The following is a 13,243-nucleotide window of genomic DNA, read 5'->3' as shown; positions in this document are numbered from 1 at the left end:
CCAGGTGCAGGACCCTGCACTTGGCCTTGTTAAACCTCATGAGGTTCACACAGACCTGCCTTGCAAGCCTGTCCAGGTCCCTCTGGATGGCATCCCACCCCTCGGGCCTGTCAACTGCACCACTCAGCTTTGTGTCGTCTGCAAACTTGCTGAGGGTGCACTTGATTCCACTGTCTATGTCATTGATGAAGATATTAAACACTACTGGTTCCAGTAGAGATCCCTGAGGGACACCCCTTGTTATTGATCTCCACTTGGATATTGAACCACTGAACGCAACTCTGTGGACATGGCCATCCAGCCAATTCCTCATCCACCAAACAGTCCATCCATCAAATCTATATCTCTCCAATTCAGTGACAAGGATGTTGTGTGCGACTGTGTCAAAGGCCTTAGAGAAGTCAGTTGCTCTTAATCAGTTGCTCTTCCTTAATTCACCAATGCAGTCACTCCATCACAGAAACCACCAGATCAGTCGGGTATGATTTGCCCTTTGTGAAGCCACGTCAGATGTCCCTAATCACCTCTCTGTCTTCCATGTGCCTTGACATAACTTCCAGGAAAGTCTGTTCCATGATCTTACTGGGCACAGAGTGAGGCTGACAGGTCAGTAGTTCCCAGGGTCCTCCTTTTTACCCTTCTTAAAAATGTTAACTCCATTGCTAGTACTCAATTGCCTAGGACTTGAAGGTTTGTTTCAGGGACAGAAAAATTTTATCAAGACAAACACTGTCTTGTGCAAATTTACTGCTTCAAGTGGGTTCCCTTTACAGAAGGGAAAGCGTCCTTTTCCTCTTCTGTACCTTACAGATACTGTAACAAGCTTATATTGAAAAGTAAATGGATAACTGCCTTTGTGACAGAAGAGTGTGGCAAAAATGTAAGGAATATTAATCATCTCCTCCCATGGCTTAACTCCATTTTTCACCTTGCCCAATTAATGCATTAAGCTGGTGAAGTAAAGATCCTTAGCTCAGATTCAGGTATCAATTCATGTTATATCTGCAAGCAGATCAAGATTTATATCCTTGCAAATCTGCAAGGATTGTTCCCAGACACACCTGTGTCGGGAAAACCCCTTTAACTTTATTTTAAAGCAAGTTCTGTTGTACTCAGTATGGTTCCTTTAATCAGTTTATTCTTTAATAGGTAGGGAAAACATAAGACAGGTAGTTTCTAGTCCCTAGTGAGAAACTAATAAATATTTCTCATGCAACAGGCAGCTTCCCACAGCTGGATATTTAAACCCTCCCTGATTAGACAACTTCTGCATTGCCAAGGCATAATTCAAGCAGTAACTCTGGAATATATGCACAAATGAAAATAAAGGTAGAGAACTGCTGCAGCACACCGCAAGGTCCACCTGACATGTGTGTCAGTGCCTGTTTACTAATAGCTGATTAACAGATGCTCAGCGGGAGAGTGTAACACTTGCTTAGTATATGCCTTCTCCTCCCCTCTATCAATTCAGCAGTTTAGTTACTGCCTAAGCTAGGGCTGTATCTGGGTATCTTACTGAAACTACTGTTTGAATATCTTTCATGACTTCTGCACTCCTTTACATTTCTGCTGCCTTCAGGAAAGGGCTATATAAACATATTCTGCAAAGGTGTCTATCCCAATGTTACTCATTACCATATGTTAATTCTGTCCATATGGCAAGTGACATTCTGGTCCCACTCCTACTTTTCACAGGGTAATGCAGACAAGTCTTCCTTGCAGTCTTTAAAAAAAAAAATCAGCAAGGTCAAATATAAACTAAAGCATTTTAAAAAATGCATTGTTGTAGAGTATGGATTCAGCTTTTCTGAAACTGCTGCTTGCTAGCATTTTCTCTCATTATCAGCACAGAGTGACACATAAGAAAAAAAGGTAACAAACTGCCTAACTCAGTCTACAAGGATGAACAGTAAACATTGCAAATAAGAAAGTGAGAAAAATCAGAAAAGGCTCTTGGCTTAGAACTTGAGTTTTGTTATTTTTTTGATCCCATGCAGTATGTAGGTGCCAGAAATCTAGCCTTTTGAATGCTGGCCTAATGTTCCCAAAGGAAAAGGGCTCAAGAACTGCATTGTTATTTAAGAAAGTATTTACATATGGGTGCATCTTCTGTTGTATTCTGGAGTCTGCATAAAGGCTAAACTTGTGTAAACAAGCTTCACAAGTCAATTTCACAACTTCACATCTGCATTGTGTGGCAAAAGAAACCCCAGCTAGTTCTTGAATTTACTGAGTATCCTTTATGCCTCATGTTATAAGCAGCAGTGACTTACTATTCTTTATTACTGTCTCCATACCAGTAAGGATTTAATAGAACTATTGTCTCCCTTCTACAGTTACCTCCACTTCAAACTAAAAAGTCAGTTCGGTATCTTAGGGGCTAAGTAGTCATTTTGGTATTCTCTCATAAGAAAACACATTATGTCAGCTATTCATCCTGCTCTCCTCCTTTGGTACTATTCTAGGTCTATTCTTTTTGAGGCAGGCTCCTGACCTGGCACGTCAGAGATCTAAGTATCAGAGGTATGCTCAAGGTTAAGAGCCACCTAGGTCATAAGGCACAAAGAAAAAGCAAGTCAGCAGGGCTAGGCCTTATATTATCACTGATACAGCACTTGACAGCAGACTACATAAAGTCATCTAAGAAATGTTTGAGAGGATGAAGAACACGAGGAGCTGTATCCTGAACTTCTTCCTTCAGTATACTGAACACGGAAATGTTTCCTATTTTCTAATTCACATAGTTACTGTGATCCATTTCTTACTGGAAGTTTTGAAGAAATATGGTAACAGAACATTCTTCCAGGAAGAAATAATTCTGAGGATGCACTATGCATTAAATGAGTAGCATAGCATATCCATGTGATGTATTTCCATCCTGGTGCTTTATGAGTGGAAAAACTCCCCAAACCAACTTACTTCATCTTGTAATGACTCTTCAACTTGTTCATCATAGTCTTCATCTTGTCTTTTCACTAGATGGAAAAACAAATATTAAACCATTACATTTCTACAAGTGCATAAGAAGCCTGTGAAAAGAGAAAAAATGATGCAGAAACATATTTAGAAAACAGGAAATAAAGGCTGAGGATGCAACAGGAATTTTCTGTCTTGAAGAAGATTCAAAGAACTTTGAAGTATAATGAGACAGTTCAGTTTAAGAATGTGTAAAAGCACATGAAATAGAAATAAAACACACCAGCTTGTCCGCAATGACAGAAGTGCATAGAAATAAGAAACTACCATTGATATAAAAAAACTGCAAAGTCTTCAGATGGAGAAAAACAACAACACAGAAATGACAACACCATAGACATATGCACTGTCTTCAAGTAAATCTGTCCATCAACTTTCTATTAAACTACAGTGTTTCTGCAAATGATGCCAACTTACATCTCCCAGAGCTTACAAATATAACTCATGGATTCTGTTGTTTCAAAGCCTAATTACTTCACATAAATATGTGAATTAAAGAAATATGAACTAAGCTTTTTTTTTTTTGTGTTCAGAAATTATTAGGAATTCTGCTTTAAAGAACAGCCATTATCACCTTAACAGGAATTTGTGGTAACTTACCCTGTCTTAATTCTTGATTTTTAAAGTGCTCTTCTAGTTTTCCTTTCAATATTCCTCCAAGTTCTTCGAAGTGTTCATTGTTAAGGCATCCATCTCCCATTACCTCAATGCACTAGTGAAATAAAATGATCAGTTTTTCAGCTTTAAGGCACATGAGCAGTCTTAATGAATTCTACGGACACAGATAATATGAATACATGCTCTGCTTTAAGTGATCACTAGCAGAAATAAAACTAATAGAACATTCATAGTCTAATCAATGCTTAAATTATACAATTACTTGTATAATTGACTATTGGCGTAGTACCACTGTACATTTCATGCACAAAACTTCACTGGTTTGCAATTAAAATGAACAAATCTAGTAATTATTTCAGGTTAATACTTTGGTATTTTGGTTCTTGCAAAAAAAGAACAACTGAGTTTTTCAATCAGCTGTAACAACATTTATAGTTAACCCAAACTTCTTGCATTTCTTCCAGCCACTTAAATGAGCATCAAACACATGTCCTTTCTTACCACATAAAGCTATGAACAGAAACACCACAAAATTTGTAGGGAAGAAAGTTACCTTTGCAAAAGAATGCATTATTTCTGAGAGAACATCTGAATCTGGTTCTGTCCCAATGGCTTTGATGAGTGCATCACACATGAAGTGCCACATCTGTGTGAGGTACTCTGGCCCACGGACTCTAGCACATTCAAGAAGGAGGGGCATCGACTCTGCTGCTGCCACTCGAACACGTTTCATTATTAAGGAAATAAAACAATCCAGGCCGACATAAGGTGCTTAAAATTTAAGCACCCACCATCATGAAGTTATTAGTTTTCTACCTGAAGTTGATTTTTTTTATTATAGTCCAGTGCATTTGATTTCTTAATTAGATGCAGATTAAGATAATAGGAAAATTAAACTATTTGCTATTTAAAACTTGTTTCAAGCCTGATTCAGGCCATGACAGAAAAGCTACTCAAGTTCTCCTTCACTTTGTTGGCACAAACATCACTTTCTCTACTGTTTGCTTTTAGCATTATAGACATGCTTATTTAAAAAAAAAACTCGGGGGAAAAGTAGGATACATTGCCTAAAATAGCGTGTAAAACAACATTCTCTGAAACAATTTCTGCTATAAAACAACAGAATATTTTAACACTAACACTTTTTATTAATTTAGGAAAACAGTAAGCATGACATTCTTCCAAACTAAGTTTCCATTTTCACAGTAGAATTCATTAACAGGATATCATCATGGAAATAGAACTTCAGCAAGGGAACCATCAGCTTTACAACTTGCTCCGTGTACTCCACAAATCCTTCTTTTAGCTCTTTTGCATAGCAAACCTGAAACACAAAGCATGGAAATGACACTTTTAAGGGAAAATACTGTTACTAATATTTTTCAACTACGTAATGGTGAGAAAGATTGTTAAAAGTTTAAGTCTTCTCAATTTATTTTTAAAAATATGCAATAATCCACTTACCTACCCCCTCCACTGTGGTATTTTAAGGAACCCTGATAGCAGCATGAGTTCTCACTCTTAGTACATGTGTGTATTTTTCAAAATCAATTCAGAAACATCAACAGTTTCAAAAAGGACTACTCTCTAATGTCTCCAATTCCTTAAAAGTTCTGCTAACAAAGAAAAACTATCTGTTCACCTTAAAAATTAAAGGTCCAAAGTAAAGGAACTATTTTTAATCAATTAAGCCACACACAGTGAAGTGTCTGAAATCCAAACTTAACGCTATCACCCAAAGAAAAACAGAACTATTTCATTTGTTACTATAAAGAGTATTTGCAGCCTCGATTGTCCAGCAATACATAGATCACCAAAACTGCGCTATTACTCACCAACATCTGGCATGCAGTTGCTTTTTCTTCAAGGCCTGCAGTTTTAATTCCAAAACTTTGCTGATCTCCTAGGTTTACAAATTCCCAACCATCATCATCACTCATATTCTCCATATCTTGTGCTGTTACACGGGGAGGGGGGGAAGTAAAAAAAAAAAAAAAAATCTACAAGTGACACAAAATAATTTATTTCAGTATTTTTTCAAGCAAAACATTATCTTAAACTTACTGTCTAAAAGAGCTACTTCAGGTTTAATGGATGCAGTCTTCATTAAAGGTCCCATAACAACAGGAAGGTACTGCTGAAATTCCTTTCCAAGAATTTTACACATTCTGGCCCATGCTGAGATCATGTAAGAAATCTATAAAAGAAAAAGACAGTCAGAATTTTCATGTCCCACATTTTATTTTAATGCATACTTAAAAGGAAATCATAAAGAAAGAACATTATACAATAGGACATTTTAAAAGAATTTGTCAGCAGTGCATAGAACTTATTTCAAAGAGAACAACTCATCCAATATGCAATCCATGTAAAAATGCATCTTCAAAAGACCTGTCCCAAATCTTTATTTGTAATAACACATTGACAGTACCTCTCAAAGTTGCTATACATGTAAAACCATGACAGTATAAGACGTACTTGTAACACACTCATGACCATCTTGAAAAATAAATTTCTTTCTGAACTGAATAATTTCCTGAATTTAAATGATACTAGAGCCACATTTCTGAAAATAGCAAACAGAGAAAAAAAAAAAAAGAGTGCAGTACTGTTTTTTCAGAGGAGTATTTGTTTTCAGGTGCACAAGTCAAAATAGCTCTCCACTCATTAGAACAGCTGTCTAACAAGTCTTGTTGAACTATTTATAAGAAGGTGACAGCAAGGGAAAAGGTCATACAATGCCAAAGTAGTTACTAATAGACAAGTAACAATTACCCACATACTGAAATTTCTTCAGCAAATATAGGTCCTGGAAATCTCATTTCCTAAGCACTTCTGTGAAAGATTCTAAGGCCATCTTAAGGCAATCAATCAAAATTTTTGTACGACGTGATGATCGATTAGTCTGAAGGTGTAATTGAGGGGCGAGAGGGGAGGAGGCAGAAACATCACATGTACAAAGAAAGTTTTTAATACTAACCAACGAGCTATGCACTACAAAGACACAATTTTAACATACCTGTGGATCATCATCTTCTAGATCACTGAAGTCCGTTTGTGTCTTCAGTAACAGCTGCATTACATCTGATGCATCCTGCATAAACTAGATACAGGAAACAACTGTATGTTTTTAAAGGCAAATTAAAAAGGTACTTTTCAGAGACTTAAATGCTTACTTAAATTGTTTGGACTTAAGTCCAACGCACTATGAAGGCAAAAGCTAAAGCTTGAAATAGACTGAAATGTGGATAAAAGTGAAAACACAAGTTCTTTTTCTGGAAGCATCACTAAGTCATTCTTGTCTTAAGCTTCACTATAACTCTGTTCATACACTTGAAAGCAGAGGACTGTTTAAATAAAACACTACATAAATGCCCCAATGATGTTATACCTACCCTCTCTTCACTCCCCATTGTTCTCAGTAGTCCTCTAAGACTAATTTATTAAATGTTAGTCATGTTTAAAATTTGTTTAAAATTTAGTTGCATGAATGGTAAGTTTACTGGTAGTTCTTCTAAGTCAAAGGAAAGGGCTGGTAATTTTGCAGGGGCCTATAAGTATTTTCATACTGTGTACATCACATTATTCTACTTTTAAGTGTAATCCTCTGTTTTCTTCACTCAATAAAATGAAAATATTTAAACCGTAATATGAACTTGCTATCAGAACATCACGTAGACTCTTACATAGTCCTTCACAGTTGTTTCTCGGTACTTCTAGAGAGACATGTTTTAACCAACTTATCAGGAAAAAAACCTGCCTAATACATCAAACCTCATGACAAACAAGTACTTCAAGTTCTATTACCAGCACATTTAAACTTTTCCAGGCATCCACATACAAAAACTGTGCTAAGTTTCCTTTGAACTACATACATTTTACCTGCCATTCTGACACTGTGTAAATGAGAGGCTCCAGTGTTTCTCTTAAGGCAAAAAAACCCCAAATGAAATAAAAACTGCTTGTTTTCAACACTGTTCAGTGTGACAAGAAAAATTTAAGCTGTAAATATTTTCGTAAGATTCTATTGTGAATCTAAACAGCAAGACAGTCACCTCAGAAATGAAAACAGGAAAGCAAGCACAGAAATCAGCAACCACATAGCTACGTGTTTAACAAGTGAATATATTAATTCCATGTTAACACCACAAAAAACAAAGGCATTTTAAAATGTATTTAGACCATTGGATAAGATCTAAGCTTACCTTTTCTTTACCAACCGCAAGACCAATTAGGCTGATGCATTCAATAGTCTTTCCTCGTAAAAGTCTTAATTCCTTCTGAACAGCATTCTCAACAATGTGTTTTAAAGAGGGCATAAATAAGTCATAGTAGGGAACAAACTTCTCCTCTGCTGTATCTGCAACTGATGCAATTGAAGTCACAACTTGCTCCAAAACTAGCTTAGTGCCTTTCTGTATCAACTTGGAAAGAGGAAGAATAAAGTGTTACATTTCTAAAGCACATATTTTACTTAAAAGCATGCCAAATGTAAAAATCTGCACTTTTATGTATCCTAATTCTTGTCAGTTTAGACTAACATCAGCAGATAGGTATACTGGCTTCTTTCAGAGGTCTTAGTTCAGCTATACTGATCCTTTGTATGTAATAAGGTTATCCTCCATGAAACAACTTGCTCTGTATATTATACCTCTTGTAATTTTATCACCATAGTGGAATGAAGATGCTTCACTAGATTATCCAAATATGGAATAAGCAATGACTTGGGACAATCTTCAGTGAAGTTTATCAGTGCCGCAGCTGCATGGGCCTGAACACGCTGGTTGCCTTGATCTTCCATTGTTTGCAGCAGAGCTGCTATCACCTGAAAAAGTAACGTTTATTTTCAGAAGAATAAGTTTCTGAAGGGGACATAGTTTTACCACTTTTTTTTTTTTTCACTATTCTACTACTTGCCTTCTCATGAAATTTCTTTTGAAAACCAGGTGCAAAGTCAGTTGCCATTTGTCCAATAGCATTACAAGCGGCGTATCTTACTCTTGGATGCTGAAAAAGTATTTCCCTCAAATAGTTAACAAGTAGTCATGAGAGCAGAATGAAAACATTTTGAAGTAATTAATAGAATTATACTCACAGGATCCTGAAGGAATAGCAAAACAAAATTAACTATCTCATTTAAAATTCCCTCCATCTGTTGGTGGCATCCTTCTCCAATGGCTGAGAGCGCCATCAAGCCAGCATGCCTGTATTTCCAGTCAGCTACCAAAGAGTAAAAATGAAAATAGATATGTTATTCATTTTGGAAACTAAAAAGCACCACAAAGACAAATCACCTTCTAGGGGGTGGAGATGGACAGGAGGAGGAACAGTGAACAACAGGAGAGGGAAGGGAAATAGATGCATCAACTTGATTTGTTAAATACTTTTCACTTTTCCTCATACATACTTCCAGAGGTGTGCAAAAATTTGAGTATCTAATCCAGGCCAAATCCAGGCCTAGAAAAAAGATTCTTAACTGCTGATACAAGTATGTACATAGTACTAAGACCTGGGAACTGGATTTTAATTAAATGAGCTAACCAGGGAAACATCAAGACAGTATTTCTTTTTCCCCTCTCTCCTGTCTTTTTTTAACACTATCAAAACAGCTTATACCTTTCTCTTTAGGTGAGGAGGGGAAAAAGGTCTAGTGAGCCAAACAGTATCTAAATTTAAAGCAAATAAATAATCAGAAGTAAACTTTTCAGCAATCTCCCCAAGACTGTTTAAGAACAGTAACCTTCCATTTAGGGATGTAAGGGTTTCCCCACCTCCAAGTTCTATTAGCCTATTCCCAGATTAGTGGCTATTGTTGAAACTGATCTTTCATGCCCCCCTCCTTTTTCTTTAGGTAAGGGAAACATAAGAAACTCCACTTTCTTCTATTTATTTTTTTTTTTTAAATCTTTCTCTGTGCTAGAAACCATGGGATTACAGAAAAGAAAACCAGGAGAACACACAGGTTTATCAAACGATCGGTGGGAAAGGCATGAAACAGAACTTCTTTCCCAAAATAATGCAAGTTTTTTATTATTGCTGGTAATGTATTAAATTCCTGGAATGAAGAACACCACAATGTAGATTTTAAGAGGAAAAGCAGCACACAAAGCAACTGATAAGAATATATGGAAACACCTTATGATACCAATATTAAAACCAGCATACCAAAAGACAGCCAGGCGACCACAGACATCTGTATTTTGGTCCATCAAATTACAGGGGGAAAAAAAAGAACAAGTTTTCCTCTATGAACTGTAATAAAATGTCACTTAAATGCAGCATTTCTGAAGTAGCAAAAAACCTGAGCTACAGAATAACGGGTGGCACTTTAGGCACACTGATACTGTGAGGCGCTGTACAGGGATTTAGAGAGAATATTCTAAAGTAAAAAAAAAAAGAGTTTTCCCTTATTTAATTCATAGACTGAGTTTTAAAGAAATGTACTGGTTTGTTTTTGACATCTCCATTCAGCTGTCCATGTTCCAGAAACAAGTTGTAATGCACTGTATGCAAGTTTAATAAATCACAGACTAAGAAAAGATACAAACTTCCAAGTTCACAGCATTTACAGTTTTCGCTGCTGAAATCAAAAGTGGAAGTGTATAAAAATATACTAAGTAGCTAAACATGAAGATTTAAGAGGTATCAAAGTTCCTAGAAAGGATAGAATGGAAAAAAAAAAAAGCAGTTACTTACGATTCTGAAGCATTTGCATAATGTGTTCTTTAATCATAGGTAGAACAAGTTTTCCTCCAAGGCCACATGCCATCCTGTCCAGTGCACTCTCACCAGCAACTGCATTGCTAAATACCAGTTACAGAAATATCAGCGGTTTGATATCTACAATAAAACAAATAGTCCAACAGGGCACAGAATTGCCCTTTCTTGCAGTTCTATTATTCAGACTTTTGCCATCTGAATACACACAAGCCTCCATAAGTAAATAAAGCATACCTAAATCTAAAAGCACACACACCAGTCACAAAATAATTATTTACCCTCCACCTAAACATTTATTAAGTCTCATACTAAAGAAACTTGGGCCTTACCAGGTATTGACTGAATTTTTCAACAATTATACATACTCAGGAAGCTGAAACTAAATTTGCAATCAATCATGTGATAATACTGGCCATCATCTTTTTGTCATGAGAACACAAACCAGTTCAGACTTGATATGAATCAGGTGAACCAGCAGAATTCAAGCTTTGGCACATAAGAGACCTTTCTCGCATGCCTGCAGTACCAGTACTCTAGTAGCATGTTCTCTTGCCAGTGACTCAGGCATAAAACATCCAGACCAGGTGAGGAATTTGTGACTCTCAGCCAGTTGCAGAACTGAGAATAGCCAAAGATTACCTGTGCAAAGTGACTTGTTCCACCCAATAGAATTATTCCCAACAGAAAAGCAAGAAAGTTTCCAGGACACAGATAACTACTGTTACAGTCTGGGTATGGCTAGAACTCTAATAACCCACGCTGATGGAAAAGCTGAGTAATGGTTCAGAAAGGGATGAATCTCCCTCTTCTTCCAAGTATCAGTTGGCTGGGTCAGAAATAGAGGTCTTCAAACTATTATGCTTGAATCACCAAGTCTCATTTCAAACCATAAAGAGTCTAGAAACTCACATGCTCACATGCTGTGAACAAAGATGTTTGTGCAAAGATATTGACAATATTGTACTTGTTCTTCAGATTAGTCATGTTCAAATAGACACATTACCAGCAGGACAACAGAGCATGGACACACAGGTTTAGATTGGAGGAAATGTGCCAAAAATTAATGGCAGCCTTTGCCTGAAATATGTTCTTTGAGTTCTTTTCTCCCATCATTAATTTATACATTCAGTTTGAGGAAATAAAGATAGGCTACCTTAGAAAAATGACCACACACCTCCCTGCAATGTTTGCAAGGCTTTTGCCAGGAAAAGAGGAAGTTGAATTAACCTTTTCCTCCTTTAGAATTTCACTGCTTTATGAAGTTAGAGCAACAAAAAACTGGAAATGCTGTAATATTCCCTGCTGCTTTAGTGTAGGCTGACTCACATCCCCCTTAGACAGATCTGAACACACCCTAACTAGGCTACAGCCTGATGATCATTAGCCTGCTTCTTGGATTGCACAGAAATTCCAGTCATCTTACGAAGCTACAAAGACACAAGCACCAGAAGAGGTTAGCATGCACATCAGCTAATCAACAACTCTCCACAAAGGTGAACTTCAGTGGTGGGAGACACACAGTAACATAAATGAGCCTGCTAAAAGAAAAAACTACCACCACACACAATCACCAGAGACTAGATGATATCTGGTACTTTCTGTCTAAGCCTCAATCTCTCCTATCACTTCAGAGGGCCAAAGAAGCTACACTTCTCCTTTAGGCTAATGTCGCTGAGCATAACTTGTTTTCTGATCTTTGCTCACTCTACTTGCAGCTCACAAAAAAAAAGGAAAAGTTTCACTCTACAATCCATAGGCAGCTAACTTGTGTTTAGAAGAACAAAGTTACTCTGCTGACAATAAACAGAAATTGGCATGCCTCAAGTGGATGATTCAGAGTACTTACTAAGCTGCCTAAAGCAGGCCATCTGAATAAACTTCCACACCCTGAAAGGCTTGATGAGGACTTGAACTTTAATATTCTATTTCTCCTTAAAATTTAGCTGAATGAAAAGATTCAAGTACTCGACAAACCTGAATGCAGTGGTGTCTGACCATTCTACTTGTACGGCAAAATTTCAAAGCTGAGGAAATGAAACAGGTTAAAAGGGTCTGATCTACCACGTGAGAAGGGGAAGAAAGGACAGCTTACTTTCAATTCCATAATCAAAGGGAACAATAAAGAAGTATTCCGAGTCAAGCAGAGATTAAACAGGTTCTTCCATAAATTCCTATGCATCAGTTTTGCAAGCATCTTTACATGCCTGGTATCTAGTAGAAGTCACTATACAGTTCAGCGGTAAATCAACATCTCTTCTATTGCCTGTCTTCCTCTGAAGACCTCAAAGTGTTTGGTGACAAACTGTTTCAAAACACTAATTACATCCAAGTCTTGAAGGAGATGCCAAATGTGGCAAAAAAGCATCTAGAGGGGTAAATGAACATCCATGTCTTTACAGTAGTGTGAAGATAGTTATCTCTGACATGTATTTCTGCTTTCTTCTACTTCATTCTAACTGTATTTGGACAAGAGCAGATATAACAGGATGCTGTAGACAAACCACAGACAGTCTACTGAAAAACTGGAGCAATTTACAAAGCACACAGGAATAAGCAAATCAGAAAGACTGGACATCTTTAGTAGATCTCTCTCACTTAAGACACAACAAGATAAGCTACTGCTAGCCATATCAAGGGATTTAGAAAAATAGCAATATCACAATATTTTCAGCTAGATGAAATCCAGCAAGGAATTCCACCATGCATTCTGATGTCCTTTCAAAGGTAGGCAGCTTTTTTCTTTAATACCACCTTTTCAAGGGCATAGATACAGAAAAATATGAAGCGATTGGTTGTAGATGATTAAACATGTCAGTATCCTTCAGCTCTGGTTCCAGCTAACTTCAGGATAAGTCCTCCATTTAAAGGACTAGGAAGCACTGATTTCTGAACTGAGTATCATAGATGACAGAAGAAACAAAAGTTTGAA

General features: G+C 37.0%; 1 protein-coding gene across 1 annotated transcript in view; it reads right to left on the bottom strand.

The window, feature by feature from the left end:
* Positions 1 to 13,243, bottom strand: part of IPO5 (importin 5) — a 39,828-nt gene that overhangs the window by 10,656 nt on the left and 15,929 nt on the right. Inside the window, exons 9-20 of the mRNA XM_010297091.1 lie at positions 10,291 to 10,397; positions 8,690 to 8,814; positions 8,512 to 8,601; positions 8,246 to 8,419; positions 7,800 to 8,018; positions 6,614 to 6,697; positions 5,659 to 5,791; positions 5,430 to 5,551; positions 4,822 to 4,918; positions 4,148 to 4,320; positions 3,577 to 3,688; positions 2,920 to 2,975 (exon numbers count right to left, since the gene is read on the bottom strand). Coding sequence (XP_010295393.1) covers positions 2,920 to 2,975; positions 3,577 to 3,688; positions 4,148 to 4,320; positions 4,822 to 4,918; positions 5,430 to 5,551; positions 5,659 to 5,791; positions 6,614 to 6,697; positions 7,800 to 8,018; positions 8,246 to 8,419; positions 8,512 to 8,601; positions 8,690 to 8,814; positions 10,291 to 10,397 — 1,492 coding nt within the window. The remainder of the gene's footprint in view (positions 1 to 2,919; positions 2,976 to 3,576; positions 3,689 to 4,147; positions 4,321 to 4,821; positions 4,919 to 5,429; positions 5,552 to 5,658; positions 5,792 to 6,613; positions 6,698 to 7,799; positions 8,019 to 8,245; positions 8,420 to 8,511; positions 8,602 to 8,689; positions 8,815 to 10,290; positions 10,398 to 13,243) is intronic.

Source organism: Phaethon lepturus, unplaced genomic scaffold (genome assembly GCF_000687285.1).
Source record: "Phaethon lepturus isolate BGI_N335 unplaced genomic scaffold, ASM68728v1 scaffold2251, whole genome shotgun sequence".
NCBI lineage: Eukaryota > Metazoa > Chordata > Aves > Phaethontiformes > Phaethontidae > Phaethon > Phaethon lepturus.
This window is presented reverse-complemented; position numbering and strand designations above follow the sequence as displayed.